The sequence below is a fragment of the Phyllobates terribilis genome, unplaced genomic scaffold, assembly GCF_046119375.1.
Source record: "Phyllobates terribilis strain yellow unplaced genomic scaffold, ASM4611937v1 Scaffold_4__5_contigs__length_816908805, whole genome shotgun sequence".
Taxonomy (NCBI): domain Eukaryota; kingdom Metazoa; phylum Chordata; class Amphibia; order Anura; family Dendrobatidae; genus Phyllobates; species Phyllobates terribilis.
In genome coordinates, this window is record NW_027362764.1 from 469,884,574 (window position 1) to 469,910,184 (window position 25,611).

At 40.6% G+C, this 25,611-nt stretch overlaps 1 protein-coding gene across 2 annotated transcripts in view; it reads left to right on the top strand.

The window, feature by feature from the left end:
• GMDS (GDP-mannose 4,6-dehydratase) overlaps positions 1-25,611 on the top strand; it is a 704,434-nt gene that overhangs the window by 126,008 nt on the left and 552,815 nt on the right. For both annotated transcript variants that reach the window (XM_073676655.1, XM_073676654.1), the window contains 2 exons: positions 7,191-7,278; positions 10,869-10,978. In XM_073676655.1, coding sequence (XP_073532756.1) covers positions 7,191-7,278; positions 10,869-10,978 — 198 coding nt within the window. The remainder of the gene's footprint in view (positions 1-7,190; positions 7,279-10,868; positions 10,979-25,611) is intronic.

Sequence of the window (25,611 nt, forward strand, 5' to 3'; positions counted from 1 at the left end):
TCGGGAAACCTGCGGCCAGTCCGTTCTTTTCGGTCTGTGGTCTGGCCGATTTGCCCTAACATCTGCATGAGCCCTTGTGCTTTCCATAGGAATTCAGAGGGTAAGTAGAGCCAAGTGATTGTAATTAAAAGCCCTTGATTAACTCTTAACTTCCTGTGTAAAAGTAGATGTTTTGACGGCATGCTGGTCTGGAGCAATAGGGGGTGTGGTAACACAATGCCATGAAAGAGAAAAACGGCAGCAATGATCTTGGAGAAGCAATTATTACTGCCTGTTGATCTGAGAAGGGTTAATTGACAATTTTTAAACAGTTTGGAGATCATCATTCTACAGCTAATATACCCAAAAAAGAGCTGCAGCTTAGACTAATGGCCTCGGCATGTTAAATGTTCCAGCGCCCTGATCTTCGAATCGTGCGGGGTACCAGCAGTCGATCAGTAAGCAATCTTCTATCCTATGGATAGAGAGAACTTTTTAATATTTTGGGAATAACCCTTTAATGGTGGCCATAAATTAGAAATGAGATTACCATATGAAGTAGCTTGAAATAAAAAAAAGAAAAAAATAGTAAAACAAAGTATTAAAGTTGCTCAGCTTTTTACTGGTATAATTGTGTGAAGGGCAGAATTTCACTTTGAATGTAGAAACCAATAAATAAGTGACTGAACTGTAACCCTTGCTTTCTCTAGCAAATGTAGGGTTATAAAGGGCAGCCAGCTCTGTTGTACACCAGTATTCAAGCTTCTGTTTAGGATCAGATATTAGGAGTCTTAGTGGCTGGGAAAGTACAAAATCGCTACTTTTGGCACCGATGACTGTTCATTTGAGGTTGAAACAGAGATAAGTTGTGCAAGCTGATGGATTTGTCTCTTGGACAATTAAATATTCCCATCTGGATTGAGAGGAGGGGGACACTAATCTGTTCTGTAAAGATAAATTAGGTGTTCTTACTAAAATTGGGTACTAAAGTGTCAAAATACGGGTAATATTTCAACTCCAATAAAATGTTAGAGAAGTTCATTTTTCAGCAAGTTATTTATCTTCCGTCACACAGACAAATTTACATCTTGTCTTGTGTAGTTTGTGTTTTTATCCCTAGTTTGCTTGGTCTGACTTTTTTTTTTTTTTTTTCCCTTCCTGTTACTTTTATTCATCAGTAAACCTTTATCAGTTCTTGACACATTCATGACATTATAGAGCTCTCTAGAATTGCAGCATGTTATAGATGCCATAACTGTGGCAATGTAGATATTTGCCTTATTGTTTTAGAAGGGGAAATTGATGACCCCCACCCCACTCCAATGAGCGAGGATCCTTGTTCCACACTCTGATTCTTGTTTGAAGGAGTTACTGTAGTACCTTGTTAGAATTCCCTTATAATAACGGGAACCCTGTCTAAACTAAGTAACCTTTTTTTATCTGAAAGTCCATAAAAAAAACTGTACCTTCAATCAGGCTGGATTTGAGGAAATGTTGTTTTTTTTTTGCAATCGCCCACTCAAAGCTCTGTAAAGAGTTTCTCCGCTTCTACAGTGGGGAAAATAAGTATTTGATAGACTACCGATTTTTGCACATTTTCCCACCTACAAAGAATGGAGAGGTCTGTAATTTTTATCGTAGGTACACTTCAACTGTGAGACTATCTAAAAAAAAATCCAGAAAATCCCTTTGTATGATTTTTACATAGCTTGCACTTTATTTAATGAAATAAGTATTTGATACAATAGAAAAACTAAAATTAATAATTGGTACAGAAACCTTTGTTTGCAATTACAAAGGTCAGACATTTCCTTTAGTTCTTGACCAAGTTAGCGCACAATGCAGCAGGGATTTTGGTGCGCTCTTCCATACAGATCTTTTCCAGATCTTTCATGTTTCGATGCGGTCTCAGGCCAACATTGAGTTCAGCTCCCTCCAAAGATTTTCTATTGGGTTCATGTCTGGAGACTGGCTAGGCCACTCTAGGACCTTGAAAGGCTTCTTGTGCAGCCACTCCTTAGTTGTCCTTGCTGTGTGTTTCGGGTCATTGTCATGATGGAAGACCCCAGCCACAACCCATCTTCAATTCTCTTACTGAGGGAAGGAGGTTGTCGTACCAAAATCTCACGATACATGACCCAACCTCCCTTCAATACGGTGCAGTCATCCTGTCCCCTTTGCAGAAAAGCACCCCCAAAGTATATTTCCCCCACCATGCTTCACGGTTGGGACTGTGTTCTTGGGGTTGTACTCATCCTTCTTCCTCCAAACTTGGGAAGTGGAGTTGATTCCATATTTATATTTTGGTCTCATCTGACCACATGACCTTATCCCACGCCTCCTCTGGATCATCCAGATGGTCATTGGCTGAACTTCGAACGGGCCTGGACATGTGCTGGCATGAGCCCTGGGACCTAGCCTGCCCTGCAGGATTTTAATCCAGGACTTTGTAGTGGGTTACTAACAGTAATGTTTGTCTCTTCAGGTAATTGACCAGGTCATCCTGTGTAGTTCTGGGCAGATTGCTGCCCTTTCTCAGAATCCTCCTTACCCCATGAGACAAGATCTTGCATGGAGCCCCAGAGCAAGGAAGATTGACAGTCATCTTGTGTTTCTAACATTTTCTAATTGTGCCAACAGTTGTTGCCTTTTCACCAAGCTGCTTGCCAATTGTCCTGTGGCCCATCCCAGCCTTGTGCAGGTCTAAAATTTTGTCCCTGGTGTCCTTAGACAGCTCTTTGGTCTTGGCCATGGTGGAGAGGTTGGAGTGTGATTTGATTTGCGTGTGTGGACAAGGTGTCTTTTATACAGATAACGAGTTAAAACAGGTACAATTAATACAGGTAATGAGTGCAGAGTAGGAGGGCTTCTTAAAGGAGAAACTAACAGGTCTGTGAGAACCAGAATTCTTGCTGGTTGGTAGGTGATCAAATACTTCATGCAATAAAATGTACCTTAATTATTTAAAAATCATACGTGATTATCTGTTTTTTTTTTTTTAATTCTGTCTCACAGTTGAAGTGCACCTACGATAAAATTACAGACCTCTCTATTCTTTGTAGGTGGGAAAACTTGCAAAATCGGCAGTGTATCAAATACTTATTTTCCCCACTGTAGCACTCTGGCTTTCTCAGCGTAACACAGCTAGGCTATACTTTCCCTCTTCAAAGTTGTAGGTTTAGAGTAGCAAGGAACAACCCTATTAATTTCAGGAACTAATATACAAAACTACAATGCTTTCAAAAGTACAAAATCACAGAATAAATAAAACATACGCAAGGCAAAACAGTACAAAAATGAGATGGATAAATTAAACTTTAGGTAGGTGAGGGATCCTGTGGAGGTGAAAAGACATAATTTGGACAGATCTACAATCTTGGTTGCATCTCTTGGGTCATAGACGTGAAGTCTCTTGAAAGAATTTGAAGGGTTCAACCAGACTTCTCAACGCCCCTTTTGGTGAGTGAAGAATGACCAATTATTATATGCAAGGAAAGAAGGGTGCAGAGTGTAATTTGTCATATTTTCTGATTGGATCCTCCTAGTGGAATAATGTGACCACCATGTTTCCAGGTATATTTTTACCATCCTAATCACATTTGAGTTGTCAGTTAACCAAGTATACAATCTGCATAGCTGTGGTCACATATTAACTAGCAACTTTTCCTGGATCTCCCAATGTTTAAGAAAAGCAGATGAGAAGTTAGTTGGCATGTGACTGTAACCATGCAAAGCACATACTTGCAGTCACGTGACCTCCTGCTTGCTCAGGCATCGGAGTGCAATCCTGACAGTGTGTACATTAGCTGTGGCTGTAAAATCTGCTTTTACATTTTCATTACATCAGAAACCACCGTTTCTAAGACGGCTCAGAATCACTAGAAGAACGACTTGGTACACCTTAAACTATTTTTCACTGCATTTTGTTTGGCTGTAAATGATCACTATGAACAGATGCATTGTCGTTATAAACAGAATGTAGTACAAATTAAGTGTTATATACAGGGTTTGATATATGGTTTAGGCATTTTTGCCCAATTTCGTTACAAGACTGTCACCATTTTATCCAGATGAAATGCTTTCGAACTGTGGACTACAGACCGAGTCCTTGTACAACGGGTATTTACTGTTCTAATTTATCTATGAATTGTAACAAGAAGAATTGTCCAGTGTTGGTACTCAAAAAATACCACAAAAGATTAAAACTATTGTGCAATCCTAAAAATGTTCAATAAATTTACACATTGAATACCTTCCCAAGAATAAAAGATCTGCCGTTTGTCTGGGGGACCCTAAATGTTTTAGATTCTTTTGCCAGACCTGCCAAAATCATATGATTTGGCCAAAATAAATCTGGTGGGTACTGCTTTAGAGTGTGATCTACAGCTCAGCTGTGTTTTTCAACCTGTGGCTCTTAAAAACTTGCATACTAAAATTTCCAAGGTGCCTTTTAGACTTTGGCAACCGGCAGAGAGCCACATATTAAAAAACACTGCTCTACTGGCTTTCTGCTTTGATAGGTTTAGTCATATTGTCTCAACCCCTAGATACTTAGCGGAGATGAGGTCCACTTCACTCTGGGGCTACATGGCAACCTTAGCTATATATGTCGGGCAGTCCTAGATCACTGTATGCCGCTGCTACATCACAACATGGTGCAGATGAATGGGACTGTATTGCAGCCTGCAGGGTTATGTGACCTACGTTTCTGACTATGATCTGCAAGGCATCACCACAAGCAAATTGCAAATAATGTGACCCAGTTAACCTGCTTTGCTGTGATATATCAGCGGCATCTAGTGGTCTTTGGCTGGAATATAGGTTGCATGGTCAAAGTCACTGCTTTTTCTTTTCTTTGAAGTAGAGACCTTTCTTGCACATTCTAATGTGAACTGAGCCAAGAGAGCACATTCTAAAGTGGCCTGCTTAAAGGGGTTGTTCACTACTCTGACAACACCTTCTCAATCCCTAGGTTTCCCCCCCTTGTAAAATAATACCTATACTTACCTCCAGTGCCGGCTCTGTTCCTGCAGTGTTGGCAGTGGATCTTTCCGCACTCCCTCTCATTTCTTCCAGATGTATGTGATTTGTCTAAAGGCAAGTAGAGTGAAGCCAGCGCTGATTGGCTGCTAGGATCGCGTGACATAACGCCATGCAATTCCTGGGAGAGCCAGTGTTGAGACTGCTAGAATAGCACCAGCATCGGAGGTGAGTGTTACTTTACTGGGGGTGTAAACAGAGGGATTCTTTTAGGGTTGTCAGAGTAGTGGACAATGCCTTTTAATATCCACTTGCAGACATAGTTACATGGTTGATAATCTCCACTGTGATTAGCTGATTATTCTGGTAGAGAATGGGGAAACTTTTTTTTTTTTATATATATATATTTTTTTGTGGTAATTACATTACTTGGAAGGAAAAGTTAAATTTTAAAGACTATCCCAAAATATTACAATGTGGTTGGCATCTGTACAGGAAGACATTCATCAGATTTATTCTAGAGATGTGTTGGCTTGAAATCTGCAATGCAGGAAAAGGATAACCAATAATAAAAAAAATGATCAACTTTTGGGTCCATTGGTAATCTCATTGAGTTCACAAAGTGAAATCTAAGATTTCAGTCTGCATCAACCTGGTCTCTTTTACATGAGGTGTAAAAATATTGCACTTTACTGTAAATGGACAATCTTTGTTACAATTATAGTTTCTTAATGGAGTTTTTTGCCTGAATCACTGGTTGGATGCTTAATGTTACTGCTAATTAACAAAATAGAGTAAATTACTTTCCTTAGTAGCATGTTACCCGTGTATGACTGAAGACATTGTTATCTTTACGCTGTAGTTACAGTATGCCTTCCCTAACCTAATCATGTTTTCCCTGAAATCCTGCTTTGCCAAAAGTCTGATATGTACAAGATAACTTAGTGTATATTAAGCTTTTGGTTTGCTAGCCTGCGTTCACATGTTGCAGCTGCCTTTTGTGGGGGGTTTTCCCCGCAATATTTGTAAATTGTGGCAAAAAACATAAACGTTACTTTTCAAATGTGGCAAAAAAAAAAAATACGCAGTGCGACTGCATCATGTATGTGGTCTTATTGTGACACAATTTACTAGGGTTCAGGTACACATAATACAAAAAACAATTGAGTTTCATTTAATAAAAATAACTTTCCCTCCCCCATGTAGTACTTGTCTCTTTTAGGCCACCATGCATTGAGCTTTATATCCCTTAAACACTCACTTGTCGATGACTTCTTTGAGTTGTATTGAAAGAGTTAACTGTCTATGTGAAGACCTAAAGATTGTCTTATCTCACATTCTTCTCCAGATTATCCCTTTTGCTCACATTTTGGCTTGTCATAATGTTTGTATTACACCTGTATTAGCAGCAGACAACCCCAGCTTTCATCAGTCCTTACATTAATACTTGTTGTCACAGATTAACCAGTTGACAAGCTTTTCTTTCTCCATGAACATTCCTTCAAAAGGGAGAGCACAAAGCAGGAGGGAAAGAATGTGGCGGCTACCCACCACACTGCGCAGAGGGTCTCTGAATGTTTGCTGTGAGCACGACCCGCTGCGGTGCCAACCGACTGGCAGTGGGCTTTCCTGCTGTCACCTGAAGTCTTTCATCACATTGCAGAAGGATGATGCGGTGTCAGTCCATGAGCTGCTCAGGACGTGATTGCCGAAGCTCCAACACAAAACCCAGTCATGAGGAGATGAGAACACTTAATCGGGGCTTTTGAAAGGAAAAAATAACAGTTTCCAACATACAAATTTTTCCTTTGTTTGTTCTTCCCTAGTGTTGAGTCTATTATTTATACCACTGTATACCATTTACATGTTCAGATCAATGGGGAACAGTTACACTAGTTTTCTTTCTCAATACTCTAAAGAAAGTGGATAAACCAATAAAAAAAAACTAACAAAAGCCTCCTCCAGCTCATATACTTGTGTGGGGTCACCTCTGAATACTAGAAAACTCTTCCCACTAGTCAGCTCTCCTCTTACTATGATGACACCTAATTTGTTTATCTTCCAATGCATAGTTAGTTTATAGGGTATTTTCTCTCCTTTTTGTGTCGTTACAAACTGACCTCTTTAGCACTGAATTGCAGGAGTGATTTATCACACATTCCAAGACGACTGACGATGTGGACCTGTCAGTCACAAGGGATGAACCATGTTTTGTGGTTTGTCATTCACAGGTGCATGGCATTGTACGTCGATCAAGCTCTTTCAACACTGGGAGGATTGAGCATCTGTACAAGAATCCACAAGCTCATACAGAAGGAAGTAAGGCAATTTCTCTATTCCTTTGCGGTTCTATTCATGTCTCTTATAAGACAAAGAATAGCCAAAAAATAATTTCTCCATTTTTCACTGCATACACATTTAACCTATGCAGTGTTAACTTACAGGGGTTTTCCCACGAACAAAAGTTCATTTTAATCAATAGATCTTGGAATAATAATAAGTTCCACAATTGAATGTATTTAAATAAAATGTTCCTGTGCTGAGATAATCTTATAAATGTGCCCCTGCTGTGTACTGTGTAATGGCTGTGTCTGACCGTGTGTGCAACATAGTCTGATCATACCACATCTCCTGGGCAGGAGAGGAAGCAAGAGTATACCGACCTTTCATCAGGGGATCACAGCTGTTTTTCTTTGAGGTAAAACATTGTTTAAAAACAGGCAGTGAAATGTTTTACCTCAGAAAAAGAATTAGCTGTGATCCTGTGCTGTAATGTCTGTATAATCTCTTTAGCTTCCTCCCCTGCCCAGGAGCTGTGGTATGATCAGACCATGTCCCTGTACGGTCAGACACAGCCATTACACAGTACACAGCAGGGGCACATTTATAAGATTATCTCAGCACAGGAACATTTTATTTAAACATATCCAGTTGTGGAAGTTATTATTATTCCAACATTTATTGATTAAAATCAACTTTCGTTCGTGTGTTCCCCAAACCCCATCCTCACAGCCCCCCACAGGTCATGTTTTCAGGATCTCTATTCTTTACTGGTAGTGTGGTGTCAGTAAACTTCTTCATACATTAATATTAAATTAATATTAAATGGTTAAAAGGGTTTGCCAAGCTTACGAAAGACACAGAAAAGTGCCTATGTGTCTGACTGCTCTCCACACGATGCCACCATAGCATAAAGTCTAGATTTCCCTTTGTCTTGCCTACCTCTGTATAGTACATCTGTTTTGGTGCTGCCAGGGTTTACTGTGTAATAACTGCAGTTCCCATGAGTCCTCGAATAGAGGGAAACGCAGACAGTTGTATATAGAGAACAGGTCTATTACAAGGTCTAAGGCAGTGCTTTTAATTGCTCCATAACAAATTGACCTGTTGGACAAAAAAAAATCTTGTCCACCAACCCAAACAAAATATACATATTTATTTACATGAACATTAATAGTCACATTTTTCTGTAAAATCCTCAATTTGGCAATTTCAAATCTCCTCAGATCTGCTCAGCTCTATTGCCTGTTTATAGCACTCCAGTATTGAATTATTTGTAATATGTCAATATGAAAAATTAGTCAGTTGGCCAAATGTGTTTTGGCTATAGAGGCAAGATGTCACTGGGCGCACACTAGTATATTGCTAGGACGTCTGAAGTACAGCTTAGCAAACGGCTGAGAATGCTGTTAAAGTCTAATTAAAGCGAACCGGTCACCAGGTTTGGCTGATATGCGATACGGCCACCACCTTTCAGCCCTGATATACAGCATTCTAATATGCTGTGTATATGCCCCCAATCCGATCGATAAAGTGCTTTGATTATACTCCCCTGTGGGGTTGTCCGGTCTGAGGGGCATCACTCATCCTGGTCCGGTGCCTCCCTTCTTCTTTTGATGCCATCCTCCTTCTTGCTTCATATGGACGACCCGTCTCTACTTCATCCACCCAGGGTCCCTGGCATCGTGCTCCTGCGCAGGAGTACTTCTCTGCCCTGATGAGGGCAGAGCAAAGTACTGCAGTGCGCAGGCGCCGGGGCTCTTTGACCTTACTCGGCTCATGTGCACTGCAGCACTTTGCTCTGCCTTAGTCAGGGCAGTGAAGTATGCCTGTGCAGAAGCGTGATGCCGGGGACCCTGGGTGGATGACATAGGGATGTGTCGTCCACTGAAAGCACTGAAGGAGGACTGCACTGGTCCAAGACCAGCGACTTCCCTCTGACCGGACCGTTCCCCAGCTGAGCATAATGAAAGCTTTTTCTTGACTTTCAGGTCGGAGCGGGGGCTTAAATACAGCATTAAAGAATGCTGTTTATCAGGCCTGAAAGATGGTGGCCGTATGTCATATTGGCCAAACCTGGTGACGGGTTCCCTTTAACAAAGCTTCACCCCTGAAGGGGCAATGGGGTGCTGGCCATTTGGCTGGCTAGCTAATTTTTCATACTGATATATTTTATACTACTCAATACTGGAGCGCTATAGACAGCCAATATTAAGTTATCATAGGAGACACAGAAATTGTGTTGGAGATCTGACAAGATTCAAATTTAGCTTCAAAACTGGATATCAATATATATATATATACAAGAATGGCACTTCAGACAAATTCATAATCCACCAATCCTGCGCTACATTACTAGTGCAGAGAAACTAAGAGATCCATAATTATAAAAGAATCCTATTTATTTCATCAATAAAAAATCAGAAACATGATATTAAATATATATGGCTAAAAAACAGTGCCCAGTTCATGAGGGACTAGCTCCTGACCAGGAATCCAATTATAATAAAAACTCATGAATTATTAAACTATCTTGATAGAATAGATCAGATTATTATAGAAAACTCCCTAGAAACCAAATATAAATAATAATGTTATCATAGGAGTCACAAAATGTGTTATAGAGAGGAGCAGATCTGACGAGATTCAAATTTGCCAACTCACACAGATTTTAACGGGAAATTCAATTTGCGCCATATTTATGCTTCAATTTGAAGAATTCTTATTAAGACCTAGGTTCTGGAGAGACATTGGAGCATAATAAACTTAAGCAGTCAAGAGATTACTCTTATTTTACAATTTACCTTCATCGCTCACTGTCCGTCTCCCCCACCCCCCCAGTTCTTTGGCGCGTCTTCTTACTGCCACCACCACCTGCTGAAACGTTGTAAGGTCATCATGACTCACATCGTGACCTTTAAGATGCATGTGTGCAGTGACGTCATTGGCCTAGAGTGTGTGTCAAAAGGCTTCAGACAGTTTTTCTGTCTAGTAACTGTAGGCTTTTGTTCTGTGACTACACACTGCCAAATCGTGCACAAAGTCAGAAGTCCCTAATGTGTCCCAAGTGAGTGAGCGGTAACGTGACCACATGGATGTGATTTTGTATACTTGTGTTCATGTGCCGACTAGTCTCATTGGGCTTCTCTATAGAAGAGAATTTAGAGAAGTGCAGAAGTCTAGTTGGCACATGATCATGGCTATGTAAATGACATGCATGCCGTCATGTGACCACCCACTCATTAAGGGCATACAGGGGTCTGTGACAGTGTGCGCATTAATGGCATACGTTCATGATTTGGATAGAGAATTTTTATTTTGCGTGGAAATTCTTTGGTTTGGCTAGATTTCCATAGGGTATGCACATTTTCCAGGAGAAATTTATCTGGCGTATTAGAGTTGCCACATTCTAGATGAGGTTTCATGAAATCTAGTAACCCTGCTGCCAGGAAAACGTGCAGCGTAAAATGCACTGTGGATTTGGAATCTGCAGCATGTCAATTTATGCTGTGGATTTCACCATTTTCAATGCAAAGGGTTAAATGCGAATTCAAGCCAATACATTTTTGTTGGAACATATCTAAAAAATTATCAAATTCCTAATTTAATGCTTATTTCACACTTTTTAGACATGAAGCTGCACTATGGAGATCTGACGGATAGCACATGTCTAGTGAAAATAATTAACGAAGTGAAACCCACTGAAATCTACAACTTGGGTGCACAGAGCCATGTAAAGGTAAGATACTGTTTTCTGTTTCCTAAGTAATATGGTGTAATATTTCATCAGGTGGCCATGTAAAGTACATAGTCATACTTGGTGTTGCCTGTTAAGTGTTCATACAAAGAAACTAATGAATGATTTAATACGTCTCAGGGTCGTGCTGGATAGTCCTTTTTAATTCTATAAAAATGCGGGAAGGAGCATTATTATTTGACAATTAGCCACACATAACGCATTAGATTCCCCTTTCATCTTTTGTGGTTTCCAGGGTGGCTCAAGAACTATAAAGCATTTGATAATAATTATGGGTGTCCTGTTGAATCACCAAGAATACCTTAAGCATAAAAAAACAATTCTAAATGGATGTGATATTTATGAATGCCTTGGATATTAATTACTTTGTCTTAAACAGTTTTGTATACCATTCATATTGGGGTAATACAGAATCCTTCTGAAGACCCATGAGACAGTATAAGTATAGAAAGAAGCCTATGATCCAAAAAGTAATTCCAATATAGAGAAGAGAATGCAGAAAAAGCCTAATATGTCATGTTAGTCCAATTTTATAAAAAAACATACAAATGTGTGTCGATAGATAGATAAGAGTAAAAACAAAAAACAATGAAACCAATGGGAGAACGGTAAGAGATGCAAAATAATGAAAATCTGATTCCAATACAAAGGGTAGCCACCAGATGGCAGGATACTAACAAAGAGTAATAACAGCTATTTATAAACATATACAGGTGCATCTCACAAAATTAGAATATCATCAAAAAGTTAATTTATTTCAGTTCTTCAATACAAAAAGTAAAACTCATTATAGTCATTACAAACAGATTGATCTTATTCAAGTGTTTTTCTGTTAATGTTAATGATCATGATCACAGCCAATCAAAACACGAGTCATTATCTCAGTAAATTAGAATACTTTATAACAGCTTGAAAAATGATTTTAAAATTTTAAATGTTGGCCTACTGAAATGTATGTTCAGTAAATGCACTCAATACTTGGTCGGGGCTCCTTTTGCATCAATTACTGCATCAATTTGCATCATCACTCTTTGTAATGACTCTATATAATGAGTTTCACTTTTTGTATTTAAGAACTGAAATTAACTTTTTGATATTCTAATTTGGTGAGATGCACCTGTATATATCAACAAAGTCAATTACAATGCTGTTCTGCAAGCTAGAAATTTGGTGTAATGTAATGCACAAAAAATTAAAATCATTAGTGAAAAAATAAGGATACATTATGATCAGACCCTTTAAAAAAAATAATACTGTCACCACATTGGCCTCCATATCAGTAATCTTTGTTTCATTATTTTGTGTCTCTCATAGGCTTCCCACTGCTTTCAGTATAGGTATAGCCCTGCAAGATTTCTAAAATGTCCTGTTCTGGTCAGGTCCATGGTTCACAAAGAAAGCAATGACTCAAATAGTGGTCTGTGACAAAGATGGTCTGCTTGTTTTTTTTTGTCAATAAATGGTATAGACAGAATGTTTTTAAAATAGATGCATTAAGTGTTTCATGTATTACTTATATTGTACAATAGTTTCTGCCACTTGGTCAGTTGCACATTGTGAAGATAATAAAGAAATGGACCAAGAACTAGTACTTATTGAATCATTGGTCAAAGGCTTAGTAAGAAGGAAATCTATTAACTGTTTTTTTTAATTAAATGAAAATTCCATTTAAAATGTAAAAGAATGGTCATAAGTCAGACAGAGCAGTAGTCCATTTTCGGTATTTTTACCTATAAAAAAGAAAATTATGAAATCATACAAAATGTTTGAGTGTATGTGGGCTGTATTCTCTTTGGAGGTCTCCAATCTTTCTGATGTTTTTAAAAATCTTTTTTTATACTGTTATTTTTGGATGTCATGTCCTTTTCAGTGAGGTCTCCAGTTCTGTAAAGATTTTGGGTCCAAGTATAATCGATTTAATTTAATATTTCATTTAATTTTACTTTAAAACATGAGCTTTTGATGTGATTTGCAGGTTTTCAATTAACTGAAAACCTGTTGCCCTGTCTGAGAGCTTGTCACTATATCTCCCTTCTGTCCACTGCCTGTTGCTAGTGTAATCCACCTCTAGCAGCAGAGAAGCAGAGACAAATTACAGGACTTTGGGCAGATCTTATGTCCTTATCTAGTCTGACGCAGGGGCTGAAGTTCAGGCATTTATACCATTGGACAATGGTGCGTGCTGTGCATGCTGGGAAGAGAGGGATAGGCTTCCCTACCTATAATTATACTGAAGAACAACCACCGTTTCAATAAAATAAATCAACTTTGATTACGGACGGTTTCTGGACAAATTGGGCTGAAATACAGTGGGTACGGAAAGTTTTCAGACCCCTTTAAATGTTTCACTCTGTTTCATTGCAGCCATTTGGTAAATTCTAAAAAGTTCAATTTTTTTCTCATTAAAGTACACTCTGCTCCCCATCTTGACTGAAAAAAACACAGATGTAGAAATTTTGCAAATTAAAGAAAAACTGAAATATCACATGGTCCTAAGTATTCAGACCCTTTGCTCAGTATTGAGTAGAAGCACGCTTTTGAGCTAGTACAGCCATGAGTCTTCTTGGGAATGATGCAACAAGATTTTCACACCTGGATTTGGGGATCCTCTGCCATTCTTCCTTGCAGATCCTCTCCAGTTCCGTCAGGTTGGATGGTGAACGTTGGTGGACAGCCATTTTCAGGTCTCCCAGAGATTCTCAATTGGGTTTAGGTCAGGGCTCTGTCTGGGCCAGTCAAGAATGGTCACAGAGTTGTTCTGAAGCCACTCCTTTGTTATTTTTAGCTGTGTACTTAGGGTCATTGTCTTGTTGGAAGGTGAACCTTTGGGCCAAGTCTGAGGTCCAGAGCACTCTAGAAGAGGTTTTCATCCAGGATATGTCTCTGTACTTGGCTGCATTCATATTTCCTTCAATTGCAACCTGTCATCCTGTCCCTGCAGCTGAAAAACACCCCCATAGCATGATGCTGCCACTACCATATTTCACTGTTGGGATTGTATTGGGCAGGTGATGAGCAGTGCCTGGTTTTCTCCACACATACCGCTTAGAATGATCACCAAAAAGTGCTATCTTCATCTCATCAGACCAGAGAATCTTATTTCTCATAGTCTGGGAGTCCTTCCATGAGTTTTTGAGCCAACTCTATGCAGGCTTTCATATGTCTTGCACTGAGGAGAGGCTTCTGTCGGGTCACTCTGCCATAAAGGCCCAACTGGTGGAGGGCTCCAGTGATAGTTGACTTTGTGGAACTTTCTCCCATCTCCCCACTGTATCTCTGGACCTCAACCACAGTGATCTTGGGGTTCTTCTTTACCTCTCTCACCCAGGCTCTTCTCCCACGATTTCTCAGTTTGGCTGGATGGCCAGGTCTAGGAAGACTTCTGGTGGTCCCAAACTACTTCCATTTTAAGGATTATGGAGGCCACTGTGCTCTTAGGAACCTTGAGTAATGCAGAAATTCTTTTGTAACCTTGGCCAGATCTGTGCCTTGTCACAATTCTGTCTCTGAGCTCCTTGGGCAGTTCCTTTGAGCTCATGATTCTCATTTGGTCTGACATGCACTGTGAGCTGTGAGGTCTTATATAGACAAGTGTGTGCCTTTCCAAATCAAGTCCTATCAGTTTAATTAAACACAGCTAGACTCCAATGAAGGAGTAGAACCATCTCAAGGAGGATCACAAGGAAATGGACAGCATGTGACTTAAATATGAGTGTCTGAGCATAGGGTCTGAATACTTATGACCATGTGATATTTCAGTTATTCTTTTTTAATACATTTGCAAAAATTTCTACATTTCTGGGTTTTTTTTCAGTCAAGATAGGGTGTAGAGTGTACTTTTTAATGAGAAAAAAAATAACTTTTTAGGAGTTACCACATGGCTGCAATGAAACAAAGAGTGAAAAATTTAAAGGGGTCTGAATACTTTCCGTACCCACTATATGCACAAAAAATGGTTTTGCCTTGATGTGGGGGATGAGGGCAGCAAGACAAGTTCACTTTGACTATATAGAGGACAGATGCAGTATGTGCCTTCTGGAAAGATATTTAAAGAAACCTGGAGGGATTAAAATATATAGCACATGTGGTTCAAAAATTACCTGCTTGTGAATAGTTGTTGAAAAAATGGCCCTAGGTTGTTGAATAGAGAAAGCTATACTTGTATAGAGCACTTTTATTGAATGAAAATGTCTATGAATTTGACGACCATGGTTCGATTTATTACATATTAAACAAAGGTTAATTCTCTGCCCATACATCCAAATGGATTAATGTTATGAACTAGGATATTTGTATCTTTAATTGGGGTTTATTTTTCCTTCATGTCTATGTGGATTAGAACACGCACGTACACGCATACACGCATACATACACACACACACACACACACACACACACACACACACACACACACACACACACACACACACACACACACACACACACACACACACACTCTCTATGCATATACACTGTTTTTCTGTCATTTCATGTAATGAATGTGCTACCGGAGTTGTATGACCTTGCAATGTAAAAGCAGTCTGTTTCATGCGGGTTTTTGGTGGGCACTACTATGTGGGATTGGAATGTTGGGTAAGGACTTTTATGGGCCCAATAGCTACTGTATGTAATTATGAATTACCGGATGAGTAGACATTGTGGCTATAATTTCCTGTGGTCTTGACTGTAATGTTTTTTATATTTCTGCTTTTTACAGTAAGCTATAAATTTGGATTGTATTGGAAATGTCTGTTTTCTATGTATTTGTATGCTTGGCCTCCTTTAATTGATCGAAGTGAACAAATTGCCTACTGTATTGGCAGACACTCCATACTACCCACATAGTCATAATGAATAATACGAGTACATTAGTGCTACTAAAATGTGTATAAGACTTTATCTTTACTAAAAATTGTTCCTAATAATTTTACAGTTTAGTGGGAAACAGATATTTATGTTAAAGCGTACCTGTCTTTTTCAGAATGAGCTGCCGTGTGCGTATAGGAGTAATATTATGTCTTGCTATTGTGTGACTTGTATACTGTATGAATTTTCCAGTCTGCAGTCTTTTTCAGTTTTCTGAGCTCTTAGACTTTCTGCTATGATGTCTGCTGTATGCCATACACCTAGATATGAGGCATTCCTGCTCTCCTGTCTCTGTGCAAGACCTTTTCAGAAGCTGGAGCAGAATGGAGGACGTTATGCACCCAGTTTGAGCAGTGTAACTGTTTCCACCACCGTGCCCCATCATTCTGCCTCAATGTCTGTGCTCCCTCCTATAGATGTCAATAGTTAGCTGTAATCTGATCACTCAGTGAGCTAACAGTTTCTCTGTTTGAAGGGGAGTTTAAGCAGTTTCAATAATTGATGAATTTGCGATTAAAGTGTAGAGGAAAAGAGTCTCATATGTGGAGAAAGAAGCATATTTCTTGACCAAATATGTTGCAAAGTTTATTTGCTTGATCTATTGATTTGTAGAAAGTGTTAGAACGACAGTGACCTTTCAACTTATCAGTTTTTTTTGCACTGTAGGAAAATAAGACAATTAAAAAAAAGTGTAGTGTGTGAAGGATACTGACCTTGCAAGCATGTTTGCTTTTCTATATATATATTTTTTTTTCTATTTCTTTTTTCTCTGCAGTGTTGGAATCCTGTAACTTCTGGGAAATATGGGACAAGAGGTGGCAAAATGTGTGCGGTCATTTTGGAAACCACAGTGCAGACATTATGGCATTTCCACATGAATCCCTTCAGTGCCCATCCCAATTAGGAATTTTGCAACATTTACTGACAGGCTGTCCAGTGGGAGCCATTCTTACTGACTCATTACATTGGCTCCACAGCACTTCTTTTCCTTGACTTGTGTGACAGGCTGAACTCTGAGAGCTGGCTTCTTACAGCGTCTGTGAAATGAAGTGAAAGAGATCATGACTTTTGGCAAAACGTTAGAATATTTTACTCAGTTTCTTGGAGAATTAGAGGTTTTGTCTGTTTCAAGAAGTTATGTTTGTGAAGTCAATTTTCCATGAAATCTCTGAGTTGTATGTTTTTCTATGAATCCACAGCAAGGGCTTATTTTCACTTTCGTAAAGACAGGAATGGCAGCGTATACAATGAATTTCTGGGAGTACGGTCAGGATTTGCCAGCCGGTGACTGCTGATGACTCACATCCCAGCTGGAGCTCCGATATTGATGCACGTTGGAGGTGCACTAGACCTCCCCCAATTAACTTTGTGCTTGTAGTATAATTGGTAGTATAAATAAAGTTTTCTTTAGGAACGGCGTGAAATGTTACCTTTTAGAAATTGTGATATTTTTAGACCATGTGCACAGATGACGAGAGAAGGATTTTTTTTTCTTCTTTATGCTTTGTGTTTGTTTTGGCTTTTATTTGTGCAGAATAACGTTTTCGATCACTCTCTCTTCCAGTCAGTTTTATGTGGGCTGTGCAAAAGGCAAGGAAAATAAAATAATAGGAAGTTGGTCTGGTTTCCTGAAGGAAACCAATGAAGATGAAATTGGTTCTTGGAATGAATACACCAGGTCTGGGAGGGACTGGCTGAAGAACTCGCACTGAATCATAAATAGTAAGCACTGTGATTCAGGGTATGCTACACACAGACGGGCTTGATGCAACATGGTTGACGCAATGTGGGAGAAGGCAAGCTGACTTCTTATTTCTTAAAATAGTGTGTCTCAAGACTGTGACTTCATGATGCCGGTGATTGGAGGAACAAATTATGCACTGAGCAAGTTTAACCATTCCTGGGGGTGTGGACGAGGAGTGTAGGCACCTGTATTCATTCATGTCTGGATGGAAAGTCTTCAACAGTAGTTCATTCAAAGCAGTGGCGCTAACTAAAAGTTACATTTAAGACTTTTTTTGGGGGGGTGTTTTGTAGCATCGATTTGTTTTCTGCATTTTTCACTAATTTAATCACATTGTTAGTACAGATGACTTACAGTGCTTCATTTTCTGTACATTGCAAATAGGACTATTGAAGAAAGTGTAGAACAGCAATGTAGGGAATACATTGAGAGCATCCAATGTATAAAGTGACGATGTAGTGGAGAGAATTCCTTGTAAGGTTTTGGAACACCAGTTGGGTGAAGGCCTGGGATTTGGCAATGAGCGTGCTTTGTTTTAGTGAATTACAAGAGCAAGTCCTCGATGTCGGAGTTAGGAGGTGATGCGTACATTATCCCAAAGGCTAACTATTTGCTAACCCCAAGCGTATATTGGACAAATCCACTTGAAATGTTTTAGATTTGTGGTTGGCAAAAAATAGGAGATTATTAAATGGATGAAGGGAAAATGTAGTGTAAAATTACCTCAGTTTTTGTGATCAGGATTGTGGAGAGAAGGCCATTGGCAGAGAGGTTTGATGTCCTGAAAATTAGGCTTCGTTAACGCATCTGATTTTCTTATGTGTTTTTGCCTGTTTTTATTGCCTGTTTTTAAGGGGTAATATTTCTCCTTGCAAAGAGTGATGTGTTAAGCACGTCACGGTGAGGAGACTTTTAAAGCCGCAATGCTCCTCTGGGAAATATGCAAATTGTCTCTTCAGAGAGGAAGAGAACTAGAACTCTAGTGCCACCTACAGGGGCAATCCTAAAAGTCAATAGTGACCCTTTAACAAGCCTTATCACCAAGCCAAACCAGAACTCACACTTTGCACTTACGAGGGGCAGTACCCCAAAACAGTGTGCAAATTGAGTTTTTGGTTCTGGCTCATTTCCTAAGTCATGTGATAAGGCTTGTTAACGGGTCACTATTGACTTTTAGGATTGCTACTTCCTGTAGGTGGCACTAGAGTTCTGGCCCCTTTCTCTCTGAAGAGACATTTTGTGTATTGTCCGTTTTTAAAGTGGACAACACAAGGACCCATAGAGTGTAGTAGAAACATTCACACATCTGGTCGTGTTTTTTTTTTTTTTTTTTAAGTAGATCCCTGTCTGTTCTGTTGGAGTACAGATGCCCTCTTTAAAGAAAGAGAGCAGTCTCAAACTGGACCTCTGTTTTTGTTTTTTTTTTTTTTTTTTTAATAACCCCTATTAAGTGTTCCTTATGTCCCACTAAAGGGCCCAGATTTCTAGTAAAACTCTGGTCTGAACGCCTGGGTTGTGGAACACCAAAATGAAAAGCAGGAACCCACAACCCTCTGCAGTCGTCCTCACTGTAAAAGGGGAAGGTCTCGCGCTCTGCACTAGCCCAGCTCTGCTGTGTAGTTTGCTAAGCTGTTAACAAATGATAACATGGAGAGTGGTCACCATTCTGTAACAGCTTAGCAAAAGTATGCGCCAATGGGTTAGTGCAGAGAGTGAAATCTTTCACAGCGAGGAGGGTCAACGGAGGGTTGTCGGATCCTACTTTTGCATGCCGGGATCCCAAAATCCAGAAATTCAAACTCCACTTTTACTCTACAGTCGGGTCCTTTTGATTGTGGAATCATGGACCCGTGGCATCTCTTATTAATAGGTGTCATTTAAAAAGGTCACCAGTCCAATGCCCACTCTTTTCTTAAATAAAAAGGGCAGGCCCAAACTGGTACTAAGTGGTGGAATTCAACACGTAATGTTGCCTTAGTTTTCCCCATTGATTCTTGTAGAAAAAAAACTGACTGCTAAAATAAAAACTTAACAAATTTGTCAAAGGGAATCTGTGTGAGATCAACCACCTTCCTCCTCAGTCATCTCCAAGCCGCATATTTGGACATGCAGCTCTTAGAAGATTGAAATGTAAACCCATTTATGCTTCTATATCCTGGAGTAATTAGCATTTTAATATGTAAATAAGTTGTTAAATGCTCTGGGCGTGATAGAGCACTTAAGGAGTCTCTGCCTCCAATGCTTGGTTTCCTGTCCAGCTCCAGCCTCTTTAACTTGATTCTTAGCTCACTGTCTGATTCCTTGTCTGACATCACACGGAGCTGTCAATCAAGCTAGAGGCTGGTGCTGAGTGGGTTAACAACCTTGGAAGACAGACTACTTATAAACGGTCACATCCAGAGTACTTAACGCATCATTAGCATTAAAATTTAATTATTCAATAATTCATCAAAAAATGAAAGTTACAAAGGGGTCAGTGGATTAACATTTCAAAGACCTTTATGTCCACACATGTGGTTTGGGGGGTGATCTTACCTCGTGGCTGTTTTTTGATAAAAATGTGAGACCGTGGATAACAAGACTGCTTGGACATGAACCTTTTAGCAGAAATCTTGGAGTGCAGTGATGCAGGGCGGTGGAGTTGTTAAGCCAAACCTCCGACTCCCTCATACATGGCTCATGTTTAAGTGATAAATTTACTGTAGCACAGATTCATCTCAGCTAAAAGTCTAGACCCTTAGATCAGGAATAGGACAGACATTTATAGGACATTTCATAACTTTCCCAAATTCTTATGAAAAAATATTCCCCACAAACTGCATTGAACTACTGTACCCAATTTATATCTTTTAGTAGTGGGTGTCGGTCCATTTTATTCCGACTTCACCAAAATGGGCTCCGACTCCACTGCCCTGCAGTGATGGACAACTTTATGTACATAAACAGGAGACAAAATAGCATTGGCCCTATATCTTTACTTTTTAAGAAACTTCATATTGTCACAAGACGAGATTTTTAACCTGCTTAAAAGTTTAATTATCATTTGACAGTAAAAAGAAAGAAAAAAGTTTAATGTTATTACTAGCCTGCTTGAATCTGGGGAGAAATGAATATGGTGTAATATTACACTTGTCGCAATTGACAGACTACTGCATAATAGACATTAAATTGTATGTGTGAAATAATTCTCTCTGAAGGTTTAGGTGGAGTTTGTGGTTTTTGAGCTATTATCAGACCACACAAAGCAATGCCTATTGTGCCCGTACCATCAGTCTTCTAATTAGTGTATGGTTTGTCTTTATTACAGTGAGTAAGAAAGCAAATATTGTTATAATAATTAAAGAGCATTTATCTGAGGATGACTAGACATCACGTGACCATTATATAAATATACATTGTGCCGTGCTGTGCTGGGAGACTAGAACCCTGTGATGCCGCAGTGATTTGGTTTATTTCAAGGCTGCGTTCCTATGCTATTCTTGTATGGCGGTTTGGGAATATTTAAATAAATGTCATTTCCTTCTGTCATATATAAAACATTGTACAATTAGTTTAGCATACCTATACTGCAATTCTGTACTTTTCCATCAGCTGATAGAAGGGCTACAACTGGCCAGTCAGCTAAAGACTCCTTTATCTATAGATGTAGATCCAGTGCAATCAGAAAGTATCCATTTGTCCTATTCTTTTCATAGCTGGTAAATTATAAGAAAATTGCAGTAAACTTGTTACTGTGAATGTAATGGCAATTTTCTGGTTACAATAATTTAGATTTTTTTCAAAAGTAAGGGAGCCCATTCCTCTGTTGTACTTGCCTTGTCCATTTAAAGAAATCATTAAGGTTTTTAATTTTGCAAATGTGGAAATACCACTGTGTGCTTACATGTATTTCCATGGATCACTGGTACATCTGATACATGTAAGTATGACATTGGGGGAAAAGTTTGCCCCTTTTTACATGGGAAATATCCATGCTAATGACCATTGGGTGTCACTACTTGAATGAGAGCGAATTATACTGTAGTTCTAACCATGAGACGAAGGGGTTGTCACCTCGGTTTTCCCAGAGAATCTGGAAAACAGTTAACGATCTATGAGCTGTTATTTGAAGACCAAGACAAATGTGATAAGCAATTAAAGGTGTTTTCTCCACAAATGAAAGTTCATTTCAAAGAGCACTTGTCATGTCACTTGGAGCATGTAATCTGCCCCCAGGCTGTTAGTGATGCAATGTGCATCACTAACATGCTTTTTGCATTAAAATCGGCACTGTAATCTTTTTTTAAAAAGTACTTTATATACTTATATCTTACTTGCTCGTTTAGCCATAAAGGTTTTCCTTTCTTTATTCAGTCCGACTTATCCCCGTCCACTCAATTTGAATTGTCCCCTGTTTTTGCCGACTCATGAATAGGCTTGTTGTGGTCCCATGCTTGCACAATGTGTATTGTAAAGCCGTGCTTGCAGAGTGACTATTGGCTCCCAAGCGTCCGCAGTGGCTAGCGGCTGCCGTGCACGCAATTGGGAGTGTGGGAGCCTATAGTCACTGCTCAAACATGGCGACACGCGGCTTTACAATACACATTGCGCAAGCGTGGGAGACAGCATACAGCACGGAACCACAAAAAGCCTATTCATGTGACGTTGGCGCAAACCAGGGACAATTCAAATTGGGCAAGGACAAGCCAGACTGAATACAGTGAAAAACACCCCTCTGACTAAAATGAGCAATTAAGATATAAGTATATAAAGTGATTTTTACAAAAGACTATAGCTCTGATTTTAATGCAAAAAGCGTGTTAGTGATGCGTATTGCATCACACACAACAATCTGGGGGCAGTTTACATGCTCCAAGTGACATGACAGGTTCCCTTTAATCAATAGATCTTGGAATAATTATTTCCACAATTGGATGTGATTGAATAAAATGTTCCTGTGCTGAGATAATCTTATACCTGTGCCCCTGCTGTGTAATGTGTAATGGCTGTGTCTGACCGCACCGGAACATGGTCTGATCATGACACATCTCCTGGACAGGGAGCTAAAGAGTATACAGATATTACAACAGGATATCACAGCTAATTCTTTTTGTGAGATGGTGTTTTCCTTCCCTTATTTAAAAAAAAAAAAAATTACCTCAAAGAAAAAATGAGCTGTGATCCCATGCTGTCCTGTCTGTATACTCTTTTCCTTCCTCCCCTGCCCAGGAGATGTGGTATGGTCAGATCGCGTTCCTGCACAGTCAGACACAGCCATTACATGGTACACAGCAGGGGCACATTTATAAGATTATCGTAGCACAGGGACATTTTATTCAATCACATCCAATTGTGAAACTAATTATTATTCCAACATCTATTGATTAAAATCAAATTTTTGCTTGTGGGAAAATCCCTTTTAAGCATGCATAAATTAGCGGAGTCTTCGAGGTTTACCTCTGTGATCATGCCAAGGTAGACGGCATGAGACCGTTGCAGCTGTGACAAAACCACTGCCACCATGTCCACGAAGACCAAGGGCAGTGACAGAGGCAGCACTGGTGTGCTGCAGGGGTAAGTAAGGCTAGTTGCTAGTGATGAGCGAGCATACTCGCAAGTACTCGGTACTCGCCCGAGCAGTACTCGAGCTGCTCGGAGCTCGCAGAGTACGTGTGAGATGCTTGGGTCCCCTCCCTGCATGTTTGGCGCTCTTTAGAGCAATCAACATGCAGGGATTGCCTGTCACTCATTGTAATGCTGCAGCCATGGTGGTTGTGGCATTAGTGATTGGCTGGCCGCACAGCATCGTCAGGTCTATATCAGACCTGGCGCCGCTGTGCTCGTCAGTTTACTCCGCAATTAGGCAGTGTAGGGAGAGGTGCTGCTGAGCTAGGGAGAGATTTGGTTGTGTATTAGGTAGTGTAGGGAGAAAACAAGTACATTACACATATCCATTTCAACAAACAGTCCTTCTGAGGACTAATCCATCTGCAGAGATATCAGGCAGGCAGTGTATATAGCAGACTGCAGTGCATATAGCACAAGAGGCTCCATTCCAGTTCTGCCTTCTGCTGCTGTTAGATATTTCGAGACAAAGGCCCAGGTCTCAGGGGCCATGAATAATTTTTTTTGGATCTTAATCCTCATTATTTGCTTAAAAAGCAATCCAGAGAACACTGTTTTTATGCACCACTTGCTTGTTGGCACTGCAGAATACAGCCAGGTCCTCTCCATATTACAGCGCTAAAAATCCAGCTATTTAAAACTGTGGTTTGTCCGTCACACGGATCACATTCATATATAATTGCGCTGAAAATACTGCCATTTTTGGCCTCCATTCATATTTTTTTTTCAGCGTGTCAGCGAAGTTTTTGACACCGGTTTGCTGTTCAAAATATTTACCTACAGGCCAGGTATTTAAAACTGTGGTTTCTCAATCACACGGATTACATATAACTTCGCTCCAAATTCCGCCATTTGTAGTGAGCGAGAAAGATATTGTCCTCCATTTAAAATGGGCAAGGTGTGTGGCAAGGGACGGGGAACTGGACGTGATGGTGCTTGCAGAGGCCAAGGCTGTGGGCAAGCTGAAATTGTGCCACAACAAACACCCACATCTTCACGCTCGACCTTTCTGTCCCAATTCCTAGGGCACCGCAGCACACCACTATTGAACCCAGAGCAGTGTCAAAAGATTGTTGGTTGGATAGCAGATAATGCTTCCAGTCACTTAGCCACCACCACCACCCTGTCTTCCACACGGTCAAGTCTCAGTAGCTGTGAGTCTGGACCGCATATTCCTCACCCTGATCCTCCTTCCTCCCATCATGCCGAGTGCCCGGAGACAACTGATCCCACACTTGGACACTCTGAAGAGCTGTTCACTTTTCCATTTATAGATTCGGGCCTCTCGCCCAGTCTACTTGAAGTGGGGCAAGAGGAGATCGCATGTATCGATGCCCAAATATTTGAGCAGCCACGGTCACACGAAGGCGACAGTGGGAAAGTGTCACAAGAGGTGGACGATGATGAGACACAATTGCCAGAAAGTCAGGAGGAGGACCAGGGTGCGGAAGTGGAAGACGAGGTGTTGGATGATACAGTAACTGACCCAACTTGGCAGGAGGACATGCAGAGCAAGGACAGCAGCACACAGGGGGAGGGAGGCAGAGCACCCCAACAGGCAGGAAGAAGCAGTGTGGTGGCCGCAGACAAAAGGCTGGCAACCGTTCCCCATACACCAACATGAAGGAAGTTGCCAGTACAACTATTAGGTCTTCCCAAGTCTGGTTGTTTCTTTTAAAGACACTGCCGATAACCCCAAAAAGGCCATTTGCACCACCTGCCAGGCCAGCATCAGCAGGGGTGGCAAAACTAGCAGCCTGACCACCACCAGCATCATCAGGCACGTGGCTGCGAAGCACCCGACTGGGCTGAACCCCAGGGTCCAGTAAGAGTCTGTGGGTGGCACCATTGCTTCTTCCGCTGTTGTGCATGCAAGCCAATCCCCTGTCCATGGTGCATGCGAAGATGCCTCCTGCCCTGCACCTGTCGTTGCACACTCAAGTAGCAGCGTCGGGATGTACGTCCACATCCTTGTCCCAGCGCAGTGTTCAGTTGTCCATACCCCATTCCTTGGAACGTAAACGCAAATAGGCAGCGAACGCCCCACAGGCCACACTACTAAATTCCCATATTTCACGACTGCTTGCGCTCAAAATGTTGCTTTTTAGGCTAGTGGAGACAGAAGAATTCCGCAACCTGATGGCGGCCGTCGCTCGGTACTCGGTCCCCCTATTTCTCTGTGCCGTCCCTGCATTACACAAGCGCGTGTCCCAAAACATTAGCCGTGCCCTCAACAACGCTGTTACCCGGAAAGTCCTCCTAACCATGGACACGTGGACAAGTGCTTGTGGGCAGGGACGGTACATCTCGCTGACGGCACACTGGGTTAACATAGTGGAAGCTGGGACCCAGTTGGACCTTGGGACGGAACACGTCCTCCCGACACCAAGGATTGCGGGCC